We start from the raw sequence: 21,842 nt of genomic DNA on the forward strand, positions 1-21,842 counted from the left end.
TGTGTGTGGTGTGTATGTGTGTCTATCTGTGTGTGTCTGTGTGCTTTTGTGGGTAGGACTGTGAGTGTTTTCATGATTTTTTTTCTAAGCAAATGTAAAAAAGCATGAACATGGCATTTGAGGGGCTGATCTGGCCTTGGAGTACAAGATTGCAAAGTCAACAATCTTGACTATGTTGAGGAATAAGGATTCCATCGAAGGAGTTGATGCAGCAAGAGGAATAATGGTGTTAGCCAAACAGAGGACACAAGCACTGGAAGAGGTGGGAACACTTTGGTCAGCATGGTTGAAGGAGAAACAGCTGACAGGTGATGGCGTTACCACAGTAATGACCTGTGAAAAGGCTGGGAAACTGCACTGGGACTTACTGCAAGAAAATCTCTCTCTCAGTGCAGCAAGCAATGAATTTAAAGCTCATAGAGGTGGCTTGATAAGTTCCAGAAGAGAAGTGGCATCCACATGGTAAGACATGGTGAGGCTTCCAGTTCTGGCAAGGCTGCTGCAGAAGCCTATAAGAAGAATTTGTGGGATTAATGAAGGCAGAAGGATGTGTCACTCAGTGGGTGCTCAACTGTAATGAAACAGCTCTTTTGGAAGAAGATGCCAAATAGAACCTATAGCACACAGGAGGGAAAACACTGCTGGGGCACAAGCCCATGAAGGACAGATTGGCCCTCCTGCTGTGTGCGAATGCAACTGCTGATCTGAACACTAAGCCAATACTAGTGGGCCATTCCCAGACCCCTCATGCATTCAGAGAATGGAGTGTGAACAAGGCCAGGCTGCCTGTCATGTGGAGGGCCTGTGTGAAAGCTTGGGTCACAGGGCAATTGCTCTTGGAATGGCAGCATGAGATGTTCACACCCACAGTTAAGAAATGGGTGTGAACCATTTCTGCCAACCAAGTGCCCAAAGGGTACCTTCTTCTGATGCACAATGCTCAAGCACGCCCTCCAGCCTCGGTGAATGAGGTGGACACTGAGTATGACTTCATAAAGATCACGCTCCCCCCCCCTCAACTTGACACCCCTTCTGCAGCCCATGGACCAGCAAGGGATCTGCAACTTCAAGAAGGTATACACAAAGGTGCTCTTCACTAGATGTTTTAATGTCACTGGAGAGATATCTTCGACTCTGGAAGAATTTTGGAAGGAACGGTTCAATGCCCTCCACTGCATCAATCTCAGTGATAAAGCCTGGAAAATGTTATATGCCTGGAGGAAACAGTGCCCAGAATCTGTAACTGAACATGACTTTGAAGGGTTTGATGCATAGAGTGGAGGAGATTGTGTCCATGGACAAGAGCATGACTCTGGGTGTCAGAGATGCAGACTTAGAGAGCTTGTTGAGGACTGTAAGGAGGAGCTAACGATGGAAGAACTTGCTTAGCTCCAGCGAGTGAGCAGCAGGAGGTGCTTGCCAAGGAGCATTCCACTGAGGAAGAGGAACCTAGGGAGGAGAATAGCAGTGCTGAGATAAAATCCATTATGGAAACGTGGAGCAAGGGCCAGGTTTTTTGAAAAGTACCACCCCAACGTATCTAAGATGAACAGTATGGAATCCAATGAATGTGCAATAATATGGTCTCTCATATATACCAGTGGGCATGCAGCACAGGAAAAGAAACAAGTAACATTAGGATTTTTCATCAAAAGTCACCCTGGAGCTAAGAGACAAAAAAGAGAGAAAATTCAAGGAGATCTCCCCTCCTCGATGTCTTTATGTTGGTTCCCCCCAAACAGTAACCTACTCCCTACCCGCCTTATTGTATTCCAAGCCAAAACTCAAGTAGTTTTCATGTTCTCTCTCTCTCTCTCTTTTTTTTTTACTCTGCTGTACTGTGTTTTGTTTAATATTTTTGTGATTAAAAATTATTTTGTAACATTTAACCTAGATTTTTTACGGGGTCAAATAATCCAAGCGGGTTTGCTACTTACAGGTCTGAGCAAAGCAACTACTAGAGGATGTGCTTTAGCAAGAAGAAAAAGCTATCCAGAAGGGAATCTGAAGACACATGAGTGAACCCAGGAATTAACAAAATATATCCAGGCAGGCCACCAGATAGTCTTAACTTTAGCCTTTTATATTTCAAAAAGACAAAACTAAACCTCATGCAATAATAGGATAGTGTCCAATATGTAAACAAAGCATAATATGAAAATGGATTAACATTACTTAAAATGTATAATTAAACGTATTATAAAATAAATCAAATAAAATTGAAAACATTTTACTTACAGAACTGACCTTGAACTTAGTTCAACTAATAGTTTAAAATTTAAAAGTACCAATACAAAATCATTTCATTGATTTTTTTCAGTTGTTTGATTATTCTTTGATTCTTCCTCTTCAATGCATCTTTGTGGTTTGATGCTTTATGGTTTATTGTGGTTTGATGGTTTATTATATTGATGACTAGTGGTTCTCCTCTAGTTCTCCACATGTATCTACTCTTCTCGTGGGATTCATGCTTTCACATGCTGTCAGAGTGGTAGTTTCTAGCATCTTTCTTCCACTTCTGAGTGTTGGATTCACTTAATATTTTGTAAGTTTTATCTGGTCACTATTGAGTCCTCTAGGTTTGACTTTTTGGAACATCTTTATTTCTTCTTTCATGCTAAAGGATAGCCTCTCCTTATGTATGATATTGGCAGTTATTTTCTTCTAGGACTCTCCCCTCAACCCTGACTAGGATTTCTGCTGAGACATATGCTGCTAGTCAGAGAGGTTGCCCTTAAAGGTGACTTTACATTTTTCCTTTTCAGATTTTTAAATTCTTTCTTTGTTTTGGACGTTTGAAAGTTTGACCATAACATGTTGTGGTGAGGATCTTCCCTGGTCCTATTTAGGGTTCTACAAGCCTCTTATACCTGGATTACATCTTTCCTAAGATTAGAGATGTTTTCTGCTTTTTCATCTTTGAATAGACTTTCTGTGCCCATCACCTTTACTTATTTCAGTAAATCCACTCACATTGTTTTCCATCCATCACCACTATCTGTCTCTAAAGCCTTTCTTCATCCAAAACAGAAATGTATGCCTACTAAACTGTAACTTCCCATCCGGGTCTTCATTCTCTAGTAACCACTATTCTAGTTACTGTCTTTATGAACTTGACTACTCTAGGTGTTTCATATAAGTGGAATATGTTTATATATAACACTTATCCTTTTTCTGGTTTATTTCACTTACCATAAGTTTTCAAGGTGCATCCTTGCTACAGCAAGTATCAGAACTACATTCCTTTTTATGGCTAAGATACTCATTGTATGCTGATGTAATTTATAACTGAAATGCCCCCCAAAGGCCTGTTTATCAAGGGATTAGTTTCTAGTCCATAGCACTATGATGAATTGGTGAAGAGTTAAAAGAGTCAGAGCCTCCCTGAAAGAAGTTAGGTCAAGGAGGACATGCCCTTGAAGGGAAATTGGGCTGTCTCTCCCTCCTTCCTGGTCTCCACAAAATGAGTAGATCCATGAAGTGAGTACATTTCTTCATTACATATGTATGGCCTCCATGATGTATTATTCAGCAAAACCCCAAAAGCAATGGGCCATCCAACCCTGGGATAAAACCTTCAAAACTTTGATTCAATATAAGCCTAATCCTTTTTAATTTGTTTGTCTCAGGTATTTGTTATAGTAACAGGATGGTAACACATGTGTATATGTCATATTGTTTACTCATTTATCTATTAGTGGACACTTGAGTTGTTTCTACCTTTCAGCTATTATGACTATTACCACTATGAATATGACTACACAAAAAAGAAATCCTTAATAGCATTTTACTACTGTCTCCAAAAGAGTTAGTGTTGCATGGGTATTCTTTATAGCACAAATTCTTATTCTCACATTTATGTCTCCAATATAATATAAAGATGCACATTATTCTTGCATAGCACTGCTTGAGCACTTAATGGTTAATAATTTTTATATTCTTAAAAATGCTGAAGTCTCCACAATTTCCTAAAAAGTCATACAGTTGTACCCACCCAAATGTCTTTTACATAGAGTACAGCAAACTTTAGTCATTGAATGGCTGCAATGAAAATGAAGACTTAAAACCGTAGAGCAATTTTTCCACATTGGTTCAGAGTATACTGGCACTGAATCCATTTTGTTCATCTGCTTTGACGTAACAGCTGTTCATTAAGATAGTGTGTACCACTGAACAGGCTAACTTCAGTGAGAATCAGAGTAGTGTCTCATTCAACTTTAGAACTATAATTATAGCATAAACCTTAATCTTCACAGAATAATAAGTAATATCACAAGCCAAGTGCATAGTGCCTGGGACACATGTAGCCCATGCTTAAGGCTGCTCCAGCTCTTATACCCATAAAGTAACATTAGTCAACAGCTGAACTCCAAAAAAGTTGTGAATAAAATAGATATTTTAAAATCTAGCTTTCAAATATATTAATGCATTTTAATATTTTTTTAAAACCTACCTTTATAAACAAAGATTTATCATATCATCTGGTAATTCCATTCTAAATTTATTTAAATTTTTTTCTAATCTTGCAGAAAATTTATCTCTAAATCAATAATCCATAAAGCCAGGACAAAGCATTATTTATGATTCATAAAAATAATTGTGTTCTTGGGGCACCAATTATAGAACTATTGAAATTACCAGCTGGACAAAACTATGAAGATAAAGCAATCCATGGATAGATGAAGCCTTGTACAGCATATTGTTAGATTTTGCTTCCTAATCCACTCTGCCATTCTATATCCTTTAATTGGTGAATTGAGTCCATTTACATTGATGTTTATAATTAAGATGTACTGACATGTTTCACATGTTATTTTCCTGCTGTTGTATACCTCTTTTTCTCCTGTGTTTAATTGTTTGCCCTATTTGGTGGATTCTTTCATGGGAGTTTGGGTATTTTGATCCCTCTCTAGAATGTCTTTTAGTAGTCTGTGTATCCTTTAGTAGTCAATGAGACAGTTTCAAAACTGATTAATAGAACAGTTTCAATAATTAATACATTGTACATTGTTATCTTCTTAGTGGTTATCTCTGCTATTACTTCTGCCAATATTCTTTTTATAGCATTAATATATTTGAAAGCTAGATTTTAAAATATCTATTTTATTTACAACTTTTTGGGAGTTCAGCTGCTGACTAATGTTAGTTTTGTCATCATGAAATTCTTTAGTTGTTCTTTGTCATGGAAGTATTTCACTTCTCCATTAAACTTGAAAGAGATTTTGCAGCGTATATCAGTCTGGGTTGGAATTTGTTTTCTTGCAAGACTTGTAGTATTTTGCTCCATGCTCTTCTTGACTTGATGGTTTGTGAAGAGAAATCTGCCATTATTCTGATGGGTTTTCCTTTAAATGCGATCTGTTTCTTTTCTCTAGTGGCTTTTAGTATACTTCCTATGCTGAATTTCTGGGATCTTTTTTTATTATATGTCTGGGTGTGGTTTTAATTGGGTTGATGTTATTTGGAGTTCTATATGCTTCAATTACCTGAATGATGGATTGTTTCCCCATACTTGGGAAGTTTTCTGCTATTACTTCTTTTTTAAAAAAATTTATTTTATTGAGAAACAAATATCAATGAGATAGTTTCAAAACTGAATAATAGAACAGTTTCAATAATTAATACATTGTACATTGTTATCTTCTTAGTGGTTATCTCTGCTATCACTTCTGCCCATATTCTTTTTATAGCATTTGTAGTGTCTCCTTCTTCCTCATTGATGCGTATTAGTCTTACGTTGGTCATCTTTGTATCTTCTTGCAGATGTTGAATAACTTTTTCCTGCATTCTACTTGTTTTTAAGAGATCTTTTCTTACCTTCTCACTAGCTGCAATGGTGTCTTCAAGGTCTGAAAGTCTATTTTCACTTTCATTCAAATAGTTTTTCCAGCTTGTGATTGAGGTTTTAATTTCTTGTATAGCTCTTTGAATCTGCTTCTTGCATTCTATTTCTTTCCTATATTGCTCATACAAGGATTCTATCATTTTTCTGTTTGCTGTTTATTTTATCAGTGTCTTCTTTAGAAGCACTTAGTACTTCTTTCATTATAGTTATCATTTCTTTTTTTACTTCAGAAATTATTTCTGATCTGATTTTCTCTATACCTTTCTGAGTTGTTTCTTTACTTCAGAGATTTCAGGTGTGTTATTTCCAATTTCTTCTATGCTATTGTCTCCTGCATTTGTTCTGGGTTGGCTTGGGGCCTGAGAATGCATTTTGCTCCTTCTCTTTGTCATTTTGTATAACATGTCTTCTGACCTTTGGTGTAGAGCTTTGATAGAGTTATTACCTTAGCACCAGGTCCAGATCTACCAAGTTGAAATTCATCCAGGTAGGTGTGGCTTGGGTCCAGCTGCTGTGCTCCACTTCTTTCTGCTTGGAAGTGAACCAGCTGGGCCACTCTGGCAAGATGTTGTGCTCCTGGATCAGCTGGGTGGGTCTTGCCTCTAGCCTCTCTGCGAGGAGTTCTGCTGAAGGGTTCTACATCAGGCCTGTCTCGTGGAGGAAATTCCACACACACGCTAGACCTGGGTGCTGGCTGGAATGAGGATTCGACAGGCCCTGGGTGGTCCCACACACTCATGCTGGGCCTGGACACTGGCTGGAATGTCCTAAGTTTATATACAGAAGAATTAAAAGGAAAGATTTGAACAAATATTTGCAAACTAATGTTTATAACAGCATTATTCACAGTAGCCAAAAGGTAAGAATACAACTCAGGTGTCTAAATTAAACAAATGTGGGATAGACCTATAATAGCATATATTTAGCCTTCAAAAAGAATTAAATTTTGATATATACTACAATGTAGATGAACTTTGAAAAGGTAATCTTAGTAAAATAAAGACATGGAGAGATGAATACTTTATGAGAGACCTAGAATAGGCAAATTCATAAATAGAGATTAGAAAAAAAAAGAGATTAGAATGAATTTGACAGTAACATAGAGGAGGGGGAGGAAGTTATTGTTAATCATTTACAGAGTTTTTTGCTAGAGATGATAGAAAAATTTTGGGTATAGATATGATGGTTATACAACATTGTTAATGCTTTCAATGTCCCTGAATTGTATATTTAGAATGGCTAAAATGATAAATATTATGTACATGTTAAATAATTAAAAATAACCTTTTTTGATATAAAATAGCCTTTTCATAATGGCATTTGATAAAAGAGACCATGTACCTGTGTCTGAGTGGGGTTGGCTGCTTTGGTTTGCAGGCTGCCGGCTCTCAGATTGGGATGATGGTCAGTTCCTTCACAAACGTCGTGGTGGCCATGATCATTGCCTTCTTCTTTAGCTGGAAGCTCAGCCTGGTCATAGTGTGCTTCTTCCCCTTCTTGGCTTTATCAGGAGCCCTGCAGACCAAAATGTTGACAGGATTTGCGACTCGAGACAAACAGGCTCTGGAGAAGGCAGGACAGGTAATCCTATGTTGCTAAGTTTCTGCTTGTGGTTAAATGACTGTGTCTGGCAAACTGAAAAATGGGAACTACAGAGAGACTTTAGGAATCCGGAGCCTACAGGCATGCATAATTCATAACCTCCCACCAATCTTTTGCAATGTGCCTCTGCCCAGAATCTGTGACCACAGAGCTAAAGTACATGGATTTCAGCAGAAGAGGAGAAATAGTGGGGTAAATGTAGATGCTTACAAGTTCAATTTGCTCTAAAACAGTTCCTTGTCCCACATCCCAGTTTGTTGTGTTCTCACTTGCAGGGGTGGGTAGTTCAGTTTTTTATTGGATTTTTCTTGGGATCTTGATTTCCTTGAATCCTGCTGTCTACAGAAGGAACTAATATCTTTTTAATGGTGCCCACTTTTTATTGTCACACTTCAGTGTCTGCTAGGCTCATGGTAAATGCCTTCTTCAAATGGAATATGAGCAGCAGTTTAGGATTCACATATGCTTAGGTGTTAACTATGCCTATGACGCTAACTGTATCAAAAGTCTATTCTAGTTAGTGTCTGCTCCTCAAGGAGTAAATGAGAGAATGGTACCATGAACATTTGTCAAGTTAAAAAAAATCACACCCTCACGTGTACACACACTCACTCCTAACAAATCCAGTATACGTGAAGTGTTGTATATTTTCATGGAGCAGTGGAACAGATGTGACATTGCCCAATTAGACAAAGCTGAAGGATTTTGTATGCCAGTAGAAGAAAATAGCCCACCCTGCTCCTTTTTAAAAGGTAGGACCCTAATTCAGAAAGATTGATTATTCACCCTAGAGCGCAATTGAAATACATTTATAATGTAAACTAAAAGAATAACATTAACTTTAAGTTAAATAATTTTTGGTCAGGTTAATTTTTCAGGAAAGTAGAACAGAGTACTTTAAATTTATATTATTAAATGGACTTTTGTCTCAGAAGACATTTAAAGATGCTCACTGCAGACATTTCAAGTGAAATTAGCAAAGGAATGCAAAGGCTTTTGAAGGTGTTAGCGCATGGGTGCTTTCTTCACCCTTCTCTCTTTCCCTCACACACAGAGGCAAAAACGCCATGCTAAAACTAATAGACTCTGAATTTAGCTGACAGATCATCTCATGGCATGGATGGGTTGACCTCTTGCAACTTCTCTATTTTGTCAGATGCCACAGTTTCACCAATCTGTACCAAATTCTGCAATTTGTGCAAAGATCTAATCCATTTAAAAGTTGCAATATCACACAGAGGTTATTTCTGCCCTTTGATTCCTACTCCTTTAATTTTTCAGATTACCAGTGAAGCCCTCAGTAACATCCGTACCGTTTCTGGGATTGGGATTCAGAAGCACTTCATTGAAGGACTTGAGGCTGAACTGGAGAAGTCGCTCAAGACTGCCATTCAAAAAGCAAATGTCTACGGACTCTGCTTTGCCTTTTCCCAAGGCATATCATTTATTGCAAATTCAGTTTCCTACAGATATGGAGGTTACTTAATCCCCAATGAAGGGCTTCACTACAGCTATGTGTTCAGGTGAGAAATAGTCCACCAAGGTCATAAAAGAGCAATATCCTAAGAAGGAGTGGCCTGGATCTATCTCTTAGGTTTCTTGCTACTTAACAAATTCCCAGACTCAGTGTCCTAAAACAGCTAGGATTTGTTAGTTCTCACGAGTATGGATGGGCAACGCATAGTTCTCTTCCCTTTTGCGGCCATCGCTGGAGTTGCAACAGCCAAAATGAAGTTTAATCCTTTTGTGACTTCAGACCCAAGCAAAAACCATAAAAGGCATTTCAATGCGCCTTCCCACATTCGCAGGAAAATTATGTCTTCTCCTCTTTCCAAAGAGCTGAGACAAAAATATAATGTTCGCTCTATGCCCATCTGAAAGGATGATGAAGTTCAGGTTGTGCGAGGACACTATAAAGGTCAACAGATTGGCAAAGTAGTCCAGGTTTACAGGAAGAAGTATGTCATCTACATTGAATGGGTGCAGTGGGAAAAGGCAAATGGCACAACTGTCCACGTGGCATTCACCCCAGTAAGGTGGTTATCACCAGGCTAAAACTGGACAAAGACCGCAAAAAGATGCTGGAACAGAAAGCCAAGTCTCGCCAAGTAGGAAAGGAAAAGGGCAAATACAAGGAAGAAACGATTGAGAAGATGCAGGAATAAAGTCCTCCTGTGTATAACTTTTAATTAAAAATGCTAAAACAAAACAAAACAAAACAAAACAAAACAAAGGCTATGGATGACCAGGTAGTTCTCTGGCCTGGGCTGAGTTTGTGAGGCTTCTGCACACACCTGTCCCAACATGATCTCTCCAGTAATGAGCTTGTTTTGAGACCATTCATGCAGAATGGTTCTAAATGCAAGAAAAGAGAACAAATACCTGTGTGTAAGAACTTCAGTCTCTCCATGTGTCACATTTTCTGATGTTTCTTTGGCCAAATAAAGTCATATAACTAAGCTCAGATTTAAAGAATAGGGAAATTGAGTCCACCATAGTGAGAGGAATAAACAATCATATTGCAAAAGAATGCATGGTAGATGAATTAATGTGATCATTTTTTTGATCTACCACACTTGCTAATGCTGAGAACCCCCAGAAGCCTTGAATAAGATGGTTCATAGGGCGATTATATTTGACTTCTGCTAGTCTAATGAAAAGAGAGCGGGTTTCTAGCTGACTTCCCATAGAAAGAGACAACGTAGACCACATAGGACCACTTAAATTCCTTTCTTAATAATGCCAGAGTCTGCTTTCTTAATAGAGCCTGAGCCTGCTTTCTCATAAGATAGCTTTGAGCCCAGCTTCTCACATTTCTAGAGGTTGGAGCCTATAGAGTGGGTGCATGTGTCTGTTCGTGGCAGTGGGGGGAAGGCTTCCAGAAAAGTGGTTCCAATAAGAATTTGCTCTCTTAGGTTTCATTCATCAGTCATAAGTTCTTTTTCAACTGTTATCTTTCTTTCAGCACTTTTCTACTCCTCTGTTATAACCCAACTCAACCAGGAAAGTCTCTTCTCTAAATATTTGATATTCAACTCTACTAACCCATATCAGGAAACACTAACAGGCCAGCCAAATAGCTCAGCCAATTAAAGCGCCTGTAAGCAGGCACAGAGGTGTGGAGGTTTGATCCCCAGGCCTGCTGTACTGGCCCCACCCCCAGAGCACGCTGAGATGGGAACTGAGACTGGGCGTGGTAGGGCATGCCTGTAATCCCAGCTCTTGGGAGGCTGAAAACAGGTGGATCACTAGGAGTCTGATTTAGTAGTGAGACCCTTGACACCCTGTAGACCCCTCCCTAAAATATATTAAAAAAAAGAGAAAATAACAACAGTTGACTTGCTTTTGTCAGTTGATACACAACTTTCCATCAGTTATTTGACAACGTATAAACACTGAGAGACTACAACTTGAGAGTGCTCAAATTTTACCAAGAAACTCAACAAAAATTGAGAAACTCCCAATTTCTGAATAAGCTTTAAAAACTGGAAAGTCATTGTCTATCATTTTTTCATTTCACTTTGAACACTTACACCCCTTAAGCTGGGGAGTGGACTTCCGGTGGTATTTGGATCTGCAATTCCACTTATAACTGAGCACTAAGACAGGCAAACATGCATATGCTGTCCTCACCTGCACCCTGGCCAGGCTCTCTGTGAATAGGGGCCCAGGAGGACAGTTTAGAGGACTTCCTCTTGTATCTTTGTCTATGCAGTAGTGAAGCTGTCTCTCACCATATTTGTCATCCATTCATTTGTTCATTCAGGGGCCAGTGAGATGGCTCAGTGGAATAAGCGCTTCCCTGGCAAGCCCAAGGGCCTGAGTTCAATCCCTGGTTCCACCAAAAAAAAAAAAAAAAAAAAAAAGGATTTCATTTGTTCATTCATTAAACCTATCTCAAATATCAGATCTGAGCCAAGAAGAAGGGTACATGCGGTTGTGTTTCTAATTTGTCTGAAGCATAAATTGCATAGAAAAGCATAAATTGCATTGCTCATTATTATCTAATGTTAGCATTTTAAGAGAATCAACCCAATCCTGGGCCTTCTTTACACTCTCCTCCTTTCCTAAAAAGTAAATTTCGCCCCCAAACAAAGAAAAGATTAATAAGAAGCTGTTGTGGTATCAGAATTTGGAGGTCTGAGCCCTACCATGTTCACTTCATCCCTCTCCCATTTTTATATAGAACACTTTTTGAAAATCTTCAGTCTCTAACTCCCACCAACCCAGGCAGATCTAAAATATTTTGCTCAAGGCTCTTCATTCCTTTCCTAGTAGAACTACGTGTAGACCCCAGACTCTTGGCGTCACCATCACATCAACCCTTCCCCAACACTCTGTAACCTGGCTCTCTGTCTGATTGTAGGGTGATCTCTGCAGTTGTACTGAGTGCCACAGCTGTTGGGAGAACCTTCTCTTACACCCCAAGTTATGCCAAAGCTAAAGTATCAGCTGCACGCTTTTTTCAACTGCTGGATCGAAGACCGCCAATCAGTGTATATAGTAATGAGGGTGAAAAATGGGTAAGTGTTGAAGGAGGAAAATTATGCATGTATGTGGTATGTGTTTGGGTTTGGTCAGACAATGCCACTTAGCTTCCAAATATCTGCTTTCATTTATATGTTCTCAGAGTAGAGAGACAATAGGTTTATGAATGCAAATGAGTGAAGTAATCCACATTAAAATCATCCATAAAGTTGGCATTTGAACAAAGCAACAATATGTAATTTTATTAGTTCATTTTCTATTACTATAACAAAATACCTGTGGCTGCACAGTGTATAAGGTTCAGAATCTAAGATCAGGTGGCCCTGAGTCAGCCTCTGTTGATGGCTCTTTATCGACATCACCTCATGATGAGTGGCATCATGCCAGAAGCCCGTGGCTGAGGGACACTAGAGTGGGGAGGGGTGAGTCTCAATTTTTTATAAGAAGCTTCTCTCAGAAGCAAACCAGAGTCTAATAAGAACTACATTAATTCCTCTGGAGGGCAGTGCTCCCAGTGACCCAGTCACCTGGCACTGTACCTCCCTTCTTAAATGTGCCACACCACATCTCAACATCGTGACCCTAGGGACCAAGCTTCCAACATGCAGACCCTGTGGGGCAAACCACATCTGGGCCATTGCACCCATGCAGGCTAAAGTCTGTGTCGTCTAAGCACATTTGCTTCCAAACGTTTTCTGAGATCTACACAATTAACGATATTTTGGTATGGAATGTAGAAAAACAAGTTCCTCCTGTCCAGTAATATTGATTGAACTCATTTATCTGGACACAGATTTCAGCTCATCTGAATGCTCAGAAAATTCAATATCAACAAGAAATATTTTTTTCTTGTAATTGATTATTGTTTTTAATCTTTCCTATTTTTTTTAAAATCTCCATATGTTCAGGAAAGCAAAACAAACCAGAACATTAGCAAAGGTAAACTGAATTCCAGAATGTTTTCAAATTGGTCAAATGACCTGTTTTTCCTTCCACTCAATAAAAGTCTAGTCCCCGTGTGGCCTATTAAATGTCTATTCATATCTAGAGTTCATAATTCATATTTTAAGCACCACAGAGTATTCACCTTTGCTCTACAGACCTGAAGTAACTTTCTCTCAGAGTCATTTCAAGTATGATACTATTATATTAAGTCGTTGTGAGAACAGAGTTGAAAAGGGTCAGATAGTGACTGGTTTCTGTGATGTATTATCTTTTAGTTCTTCTCTTCTACTCAGAATGTAAAGGAGTGGATGACAAGAAAATCTCCTTAGATTAGAATGGAAATGAAATTTCCATTGAATATCTTTGATTTTACTGCTCAGTTCTTTCTGTATTCTACCCCTGCCAGAATAGGAATTAGGGTGTCATGTCATTGACTTGTTTTGTCTATATTTTGCACTTTGCAACTTGGTGTGTAGATTTAGATGCATTTTCAGTATTCTAGATTCCAGTAGGACCATATGTAACTCCCACCTTCCCACCCACAGGACAATTTCCAGGGGAAGATTGACTTTGTTGACTGTAAGTTTACATATCCTTCTCGACCTGATGTTCAAGTTCTGAATGGTCTCTCAGTGTCAGTTCATCCAGGACAGACCATGGCGTTTGTTGGAAGCAGTGGGTGTGGCAAAAGCACCAGCATTCAGCTGCTGGAACGTTTCTATGATCCCAATGAAGGGAAGGTGGTAAGAGATGCATACGCTCTTGAGAACTTTGCTTTCTATCTAAAATTTCTGTAAAAGTCATCTCTAAGATTGTGCTTGTCAGTCTTCCTCTAACGTGCTTGCCTTGGACACTTAGCCCTTTTCCAGCCATTTGCTGGTTGACCTGATTCTACCTCCCAATTTCTGTCATATTCTCCCTAGCTCCAGATGGCCTGCTGACCAGTAAGGCAAAGAAAATTGGGCACTGGGCAAAGCTAGAGATGAGTGTGTTTGGCAGGAGCTCTCACTTACTGGTAAATGGAGCAGAAAGTGCAGATTAATCAGGAGACTAATGGCCAGGAATGGAAAAAGTGGGGGTGATGAGGGACACAGTGACAAATGAGGAAGAAAGGGGATTGATTGTGAAAAACCAGAGAAACATTCTGGCTTACAAAGCTTAAGCCTGAATGATACAAGGAGCTCAAATGGACAAAGCTTTGGCAAGAATACCTGAAAAACTGGTGAACTGTTTTGTTGCTCATTTCTTTATAGCATTTCTTTCCCTTTTTCCCAACTAATATATTAAAAGATGGCAAAATCACGTAATAAAAAAGAATCTTAATAGAAGTAACATTGTTTTGTATTTCTTTGCTGAAAGACAACTATTTTAGCCATTGGATGCTTTAAAATCTCTAACTGACTACTTCTATGTCTCTTAAATATTCATGCTGCTGTTTTCATGATTTACTAAATTCAGCCTCTTGGTTGACTTTTTTATTAATCTGTTTGATTGGTTTTCTGAGACAAGGTCTTACTAGTAGTTCAGGCTGTCTTTGAACTTACTATGTAGCTCAAGCTAACCTTGAACCTCTGTCCTTTTCCTTTTAGGTTTAAATTATTCTTTAATATCATCAAGAGTATCAAATATGCATTGTCCTAACAATATCATTCCTGTTTTCACTGTAGGTTGAATTTAAAATTTCAAAATTAACAGCTTTTATTTTAATTATGTTAAAGTCATTTCATAATCAAATAGTGAGATATTATAGATTATTTCTTTTCCTGATAGTTTTTACAAAAGGCCTTCTTTTTTCTTTCATTCTCCGCCTTCTAATTTTTTAAAATACTTTTCCAGTGTCTCTGTTTTGCTATCTATTCTGAGGGTCTTTCTTCTTTCCCTCATTTTTATCAAAGCCTGGACTAATTTCTGCCTATTGAACTTTTGTCACCCACTGTATTCGCTACAATGTTTTCTTCATCTAAATCCATTGTTTCCTTGTTCCCATATCTTGCCAATGCTTGGTTTTCACTCTAGTTTTGTTGAAGCACGTCCACAAAGTTTTTAAAGAAATGGTTCAGAGGTATGAGTTTAGAATTGCTTTATTTTGCTTCATACTTGATCAATAACTTAATCCTAATATTTTGAAGTGTTCACTCTGATTTTGCTGAAGAGTATAACTGTCATTGCAATTGTGATAGATAAAATTATGAAGAAAATTTCTAAAAGAAACTTGAAAGAGACCACTAACGATTCCCTTGCATAAAGCAAGTAAGTAAGTAAGTGAAGAGATATTGGCAGAACCCAGGAAGTTGTGAGAATAAGTGGAAAAACCTTAATGCTGTAATTTATCATCTCTTTGTTATTAATATTAATGTAAAGATTTTCATTTGTTTGAATTAATGTGTTAGCGGATGAACTTACAAAACATGTTGCACTTGATACCCAACCCCTTAAGGGCAAAGGTTCAGTGTTCCAAAATGCCAGCTCTGTCATGTCCGTCACCGAGGTAAACTGTGAGCTGTGTGAGATCCTGGGACCTGAGCCCAGCATGTGTATCCTCTCCAACAACAGCATGAATACCAAGTGTACTTCTCTGAATGTACACAACAAAGTGACCACAGGCCAGAAGCAAGGCCCATGCAGAAATAATTGTTCACTTGAATTCTACAAGCACAATACATTTTTGTCCCATCATTGTAAAACATGTCTCCAAACACTTTTAAGTAGAAGAACACCACTGTATCAATTCTCTTAAAGTTCTCTTTGTGTGTAGGGAAGCTACCAAATGCAGTACTTTCAACACTTTATCACATATGAGGTTTCCGGTACTCTTTGGGGAGATTCTTTGAGAGCCTGCGGTGTGTCTTCTGCTTTCTAGCAGCTCATAATGTCCACTTACAGCCCTAACAAAAAGCTCAATTTCTAGGTGTTATGTTGTGCTTTGGAGCTGTAAGTACAGTACTATGGAAATCAAGTAGAACAGGATAAGTGGGGTAAATATTATTGATGAATACTTTATTTTTTTCTAATATTATTTGCTCTTTCCATTGCTTAGAAATTATCTAAAATATAATCTATTCATACCATTTAATATAATTTTTTTCTGATATCATAGGGCCAGACACTTTATAATTATAAGACTCCAGGACTCTTTAGTGAACCAGTTCAAGTGGTAGATAGTTGAGGACCATATTTTCCTGCCTTCTAGAATGTGAGTTTCTAGGAAACAGACATTATGTTGTCTTTATATAACAAATACAGTCTGCTTTGCATAGCATATGTGTGGCAGGTGATTCCATATATGTTGTTGATTAAGTGAGCAACAATTTTTTCCTTCCCTGAATAACCTCAGTTATTCAGAAAATGCTATCTGTCAAACCAAAAACACAGATTTGATCCTTATATTATCCAAAGACTTCACATAAAAAATCCTCTTCATAACTCAGAGCTTCACAATTGAACAACTCTGAATAGTTACGGAAATTATGCTGCACCAAGGGATAAGGAGAATTTTTCAAACTAAAAACTATTCTGAGTGTCTTTCTTGTCTCTGTAGAGCTAGAATCTGGGAAAAATAAAACTACAGCCTCATCAGTGTTATAACAACAGTTCTAGAGGCCCAAAGCAAAAGAATTCATTCTTCGGGGCTCTGGGAATGTTATTTCTTAGGCAAAACAAATATCTCGCAGACCACTCAGCTCCAGAATATGAGCTTTCCTCAGCAGTGGAATTCTAAAACCTTGTCCCCTTTCCCATCATCCCTACTGGCAGATGATAGATGGACATGACACCAAGAGAGTGAATGTCCAGTTTCTCCGCTCGAACATTGGGATTGTTTCCCAGGAGCCAGTGCTGTTTGCCTGTAGCATAAAGGACAACATCAAATACGGGGACAACACCAGAGATATTCCCATGGAAAAAGTCATAGCAGCTGCACAGCAGGCTCAGTTGCATGACTTTGTTATGTCGCTTCCAGAGGTGAGTACCAGGCTTGACAGTTGCTGTAGGAGACAGAGATGGAGGAGAGGTAGAGTGGCCCAAAGTATTATGGTCATGGCTTCAAGGAGGAGTTCAAAAGCAACACAATTTATTTCTCCATGGGCTAGTGTTGTCTTAGTCTTTGAACAAATGTCCTTCATTAAAATAGTTTATAGTTTGGGAAAGTATTAGCCAACAAAATGGACGCCATCATATTTGTTACACAGAAAGCAACACCACAGGAAGCTCTAGTTTAGCATTGTGGGAAAAGCCTGAGCTTTGGAACAGACACAAATGGATTGAATCCAAGCTCTGCCACTCACTCCCTGTGTGTGTGTGTGTGTGTGTGTGTGTGTGTGTGTGTGTGTGTGAGAGAGAGAGAGAGAGAGAGAGAGAGAGAGAGAGAGAGATGATTAAAATGAAAGAATGCACTTAACAGTCGCACAGAGAAAGCTGTTGCTGCTTTATTGATATCGCTGTTTCAGTGTCTGGTGGCGTGTGTCTTGTGTGGCATCGTGAGCTACACCTACCTTTGCATCTCTATTTTTCCAGAACCACATCTAAACTTAGCACAGTACTGGCCTTTTTACCACTCACCAAGTGTCTTTTTTGGTGGTTAATTGTAGGGAAAATTAAGACATAAAAACCCAGTCGTAGGAGCCAATTATTACCTTCTCTACTTCATTTTAAAGTATCACCACTTAAGAATTACTTTTCTTTATAAAGGATTATGTTTGAAATTGTTGTGTATCTGTGGTGGGCTTCTTTTCACATGTTTCTTCAAGGCTTACGCTCATGACTAGCTTCTGATTTAGGTAGCCTCATTGGTAAGCACAGAAAAATGACTATTTGCTGCACTTGAAGCTGAAAAGCAAAGGTTGTGTGTGACTTGGAAGATCTAATTGTTGTGTTGATCTTTACTGAACACTGCTCGTGTTGTGTAAGAACTTCCTTAAAGTTGGTTCATTGCCTTTTTCTTCAAGTTGCCCCTAATAACCTTTGCTGAGTACCTCATCCCTACAACGACAAAAGAGGTTGCCATGGCTCTCACCTGGCTTAGTTGAGCGTTTGTCAGGAAGCAAGGGAAGTAAACAAACCCTTACCAAGTAGGATAGGGCAGTGGTCAGGGCGCATTCAGAAGCTCAGAATACCTGGATTTACACGTCACTTCTGCTGCTTATCTATCTTCATACAAATTTCTTGTTTCTCTATGTCTAACTTTCATAATTTGTAAAGTAGGGAGTTTAAAGTTTCTGTGAATATTAAATGACATAGCAGAATCCTTGATCCTTAATAAATATTCTGTGACTTTTAATTATTAATGTAGCCACCTCAAATGTTTAACTAGACATTTTTCTTCCTAACTTTCATCAAAAGCAACAAATACGGGAAGTAGACACTGAGTGATACTTCATTTTTTAGATGAGTTTGCAGCCCAAAAAACATGATATAGGTTCTTTATAATTATAATGTTCATAAACAGCAGAGCTTAGTTTCACACCAAGGCCTGTATTTCAAAATATCATCATTCCAGTAGAGGAGGGAACCAGAGGTCTCTCAAAAGGCATTTCCATTCCCAGGTTTTTTCCCTTTTGGAAAGATTTTTCCAGTTAAGAGTGGAAATTAGGTAGTCTCAAATCAAGGTGGAGCTCCTGCACACATTCTAAATTAACAGTTAAGAGGTTAAAAATATAAGCCTAAAAGAATGCAGATAAGGGTGGTAAAATCTCTTGTTTCTCATATTTCTCTTGTATTTCCAAGTGGGTTTGATATCCCTTACAGAACTCACTGAAATAAATGCACAGAGCAGCACTGGCTGGGTGCTCTGTACAGCACGAGGGCAATGGCTATTTCTACTTCTTAAGCTTTCCAAACTTTTTCCAGAAATATGAAACAAATGTTGGGACCCAGGGGTCTCAGCTCTCTCGAGGGGAAAAACAGCGAATTGCTATTGCGCGAGCCATTGTACGAGACCCTAAAATCTTGCTACTGGATGAAGCCACTTCTGCCCTAGACACAGAAAGCGAAAAGGTAAGTATTGATTTCTTAGATCCTCGTGAATGAACCTTTTGCTATAAGATTTGTCCCTAGAAAAGGCACTATTTCCAATTTTCCAATTCATTAACAGTAGAAATTGGCAATGCTTTGTGGAAGCAAAGATAATAATCTAAAGAAAATTATTTAACATGAGATTGAGTGAAATAAAAAATTTTTAACTTTATTTTTAAAACTTGTTAGGCTATGTGACATTTTTTTCCAAAGGAAAATAATTAACTTTCTTGAATAAAGTAAAAAAATAATTTGAGTCACCTGGAAGGCACAACATGTTCTATTGTTCTCAAGTTAAGTAACAGAACATATAGGCCATGCATGACACAAAGAGAATGGTATCTGATACACATGAGAGGAGATGAAATTGAGAAAAACATAGTTATGAAACCCAGAAGTTGGGACTATCACTTTAGAAATCAGAATTCCGTTTTGGAGAGGGCTAAGTGTCCCCAGTGAAGAAACTATCAGGAATGACCATTTAATTACCCCTACACTGTTTCTTTGATTTCATTTTAATAAACTAGGCCAACTACTATAAAAATAAATAGTGACTTCATACTTTGGCTCATTTTCACTTCAAACTTCTGAAACTGAAGTTTCTCAGTCTGTGAGGTGGAGGTTAAAACACTGATGCATTGAATCAGGAATCCCTTGCTTAATCCTCTCCTGTATTGCCTCTTTGCATTTACCACTACGTATGGAATTATCACTTTGGGTCTATTGAAATAGTCTCACTGTGGAGGGCTGGGGACAATCATGTGTCTGCATTGACTTATTATTCTCTTTTTGCAGACAGTGCAGGTTGCTCTAGACAAAGCCAGAGAAGGTCGGACCTGCATTGTCATTGCCCATCGTTTGTCCACCATCCAGAACTCAGATATCATTGTTGTTATGTCACAAGGAGTAGCCATTGAAAAAGGAAGTCATGAAGAACTGATGGAACAGAGGGGGGCCTACTACAAGTTGGTCACTACTGGAGCCCCCATCAGTTGACTTCTCTCAGGAACTCCATGTATCAACGATGCTCAGAGTACAGGTGTGCTGCGGGTTGTTGCATCCTTAAAGGGCAGTGTTAATGTTCTACATTTATAAGCATGGTCACCTACCAGGATCCACACTAATTTCTAATGACCTTCAATGATTATTAAGTTTGAGATGTCCATATGGAAAATAAAAGAAACCAGAGTCCTGATGAATAAGAATCCAAAGGGGGAGAAGCCTGTGATCATCTCGTTTTGTACCGCAGATCCATCGAGCTCATGATGTAAAGTCCTTGGGCTTTCTGGAAGTGGGAAGAGAGGGACACATGGGACTAAAGATAGAAGAATGGGCTGAAAACATGTGAAGAAGCAGAGGTGCAGAACCCCTGCCACAAGCTGGCTGCTTTTACCCAGTGATGGCAGAACCATAGTGGCTCCCTCTCTGGGGGAGCTCACAAGTAGGCTTACAGGTTAGAACACAAGCTGCAGTTGAAGCTGGCTGATGGAGGAGACGGGGTTGGGTGTAAGGAAATACATGAGTAGAAAAATCTTCCAGCCATCCATCCACTTCTGGCAGGAGACTGAAGAATGAATGGTTAATACAGAAAAAGATATTAAGGTCCCAGTGCTAAAAATCTTTCCAAAATATTCCCAGCTGCATAGATTATCTTATTGTGAAGCCTCTTGGCCAACAGCATACGCACACTGGCTCAGAGCTTCCCAGGCTTTTCAGTGTCTTATTCTTATCTAGGAAGACTGTCAAAGATCTCCAGGAAACACACTAACATATAGAGCAGAAGCAATGACCGTAGAACTCCGACATACAGACAGGCAACAGAGAGAAAAATTAGGAAGACACACATATTCACTCAATGAGACAAGGGATGTTTCCATCTATTCAAAAGAAGACAGTAGTCCAGAAGAATGAACACACACAAGCACATTAAAAAGAGCTCTTGATGGCAGAAATGCAAAGTTTAGTTCTCACTCAAATGGCCCTCCTCACAGTGTCATCTCCCTGTCTTGCTCCCAGCCCTGCTCTGTGTTTGTTTATGTATTTTCTTCCCATGGTGAGGAAATGAGCTTCTGAGTACAGAGCACAAGCCTGTCCAGTACTTCCTGGGAAATAACTGCTAACATGGTTTAGCAGGTTAACTGTTCAGGAAAGAACTATTGCTGGTTACCAAGTTGAGGTGGAGAGGAGAGGAATTCAGTCTGGATATGAAAAAGGATGGTTCTGGAACTCGCAGAATGAAGATGACTAGTAGGGGGAGTGAAGCTGAGCACATGTGTGTCCTCTAATCTTGGAACAAGGAGGCTGACGTCTGCTTGAGAAGTGGATTCAGAGAGGAATACATGGACTCTGTCCTGGAGGGCTGCCAGTTTCCAGAATGGAATTTATGTGGGATGAAAAAAGGAATGAATGAGTTAGCTTTTTAAATAAGGCATTTGAGAGTTATTTAAGAGTGGAGAAATATTGACCAGAAAGGATGGAAAACTGATTTGAGAAAACAATTGCTTTTCGAGGCTCAGGGACTAGGGAGATGATTACAGTTTCAAAATGAATAAATAAATAAAGTTGCACGCTTGTTTTCTAATACCAGGTAGTGTCAGTGTCTCTGTTTTATCCTGCATCCTCTGCTCATCACTGGCAAAGATTTGGTCTCTGCATTTTGGCATTATTAATATTTCTGTGATGGTTGAAGAGTTGGCTTAATCTATTTTGACACTTATCATGAGTGTTTTATTTCCTAATGCTTTTATGGTATGCTTGTGCTGAGATCAAACTTTCCCTGTAACCCTAGTAATTAAAATGTACATACTTTAAAAAATGTTACAGAAGAAAAAATAGGACAATAGGTTGTCCTTGAGAAAACATGAAGCTGCCCAACTAACTGGTGGGTTGGAATTGGAGGGAGACTTGACCTAATAGAGTTCATGGATAAATCATTAATTGGTAATGGACTCCA

General features: G+C 38.8%; 1 protein-coding gene and 1 pseudogene across 2 annotated transcripts in view; both read left to right on the forward strand.

The window, feature by feature from the left end:
- LOC101563277 (bile salt export pump) overlaps nt 1-21,472 on the forward strand; it is a 30,509-nt gene extending 9,037 nt beyond the window's left edge. Inside the window, exons 4-10 of one of the 2 annotated variants that reach the window (XM_023719107.1) lie at nt 7,223-7,426; nt 8,729-8,970; nt 11,814-11,970; nt 13,426-13,623; nt 16,634-16,840; nt 18,725-18,871; nt 19,685-21,472. In XM_023719107.1, the coding sequence (XP_023574875.1) occupies nt 7,223-7,426; nt 8,729-8,970; nt 11,814-11,970; nt 13,426-13,623; nt 16,634-16,840; nt 18,725-18,871; nt 19,685-19,885 (1,356 nt within the window). In that variant the 3' untranslated portion in view covers nt 19,886-21,472. The remainder of the gene's footprint in view (nt 1-7,222; nt 7,427-8,728; nt 8,971-11,813; nt 11,971-13,425; nt 13,624-16,633; nt 16,841-18,724; nt 18,872-19,684) is intronic. The other variant, XM_023719108.1, reaches the window with a different exon arrangement.
- On the forward strand, nt 9,176-9,612 carry LOC105742666 (annotated as a pseudogene).
- Nucleotides 21,473-21,842: the final 370 nt, after the last annotated feature.

The sequence above is a fragment of the Octodon degus genome, unplaced genomic scaffold, assembly GCF_000260255.1.
Source record: "Octodon degus isolate 3935 unplaced genomic scaffold, OctDeg1.0 scaffold00065, whole genome shotgun sequence".
NCBI lineage: Eukaryota > Metazoa > Chordata > Mammalia > Rodentia > Octodontidae > Octodon > Octodon degus.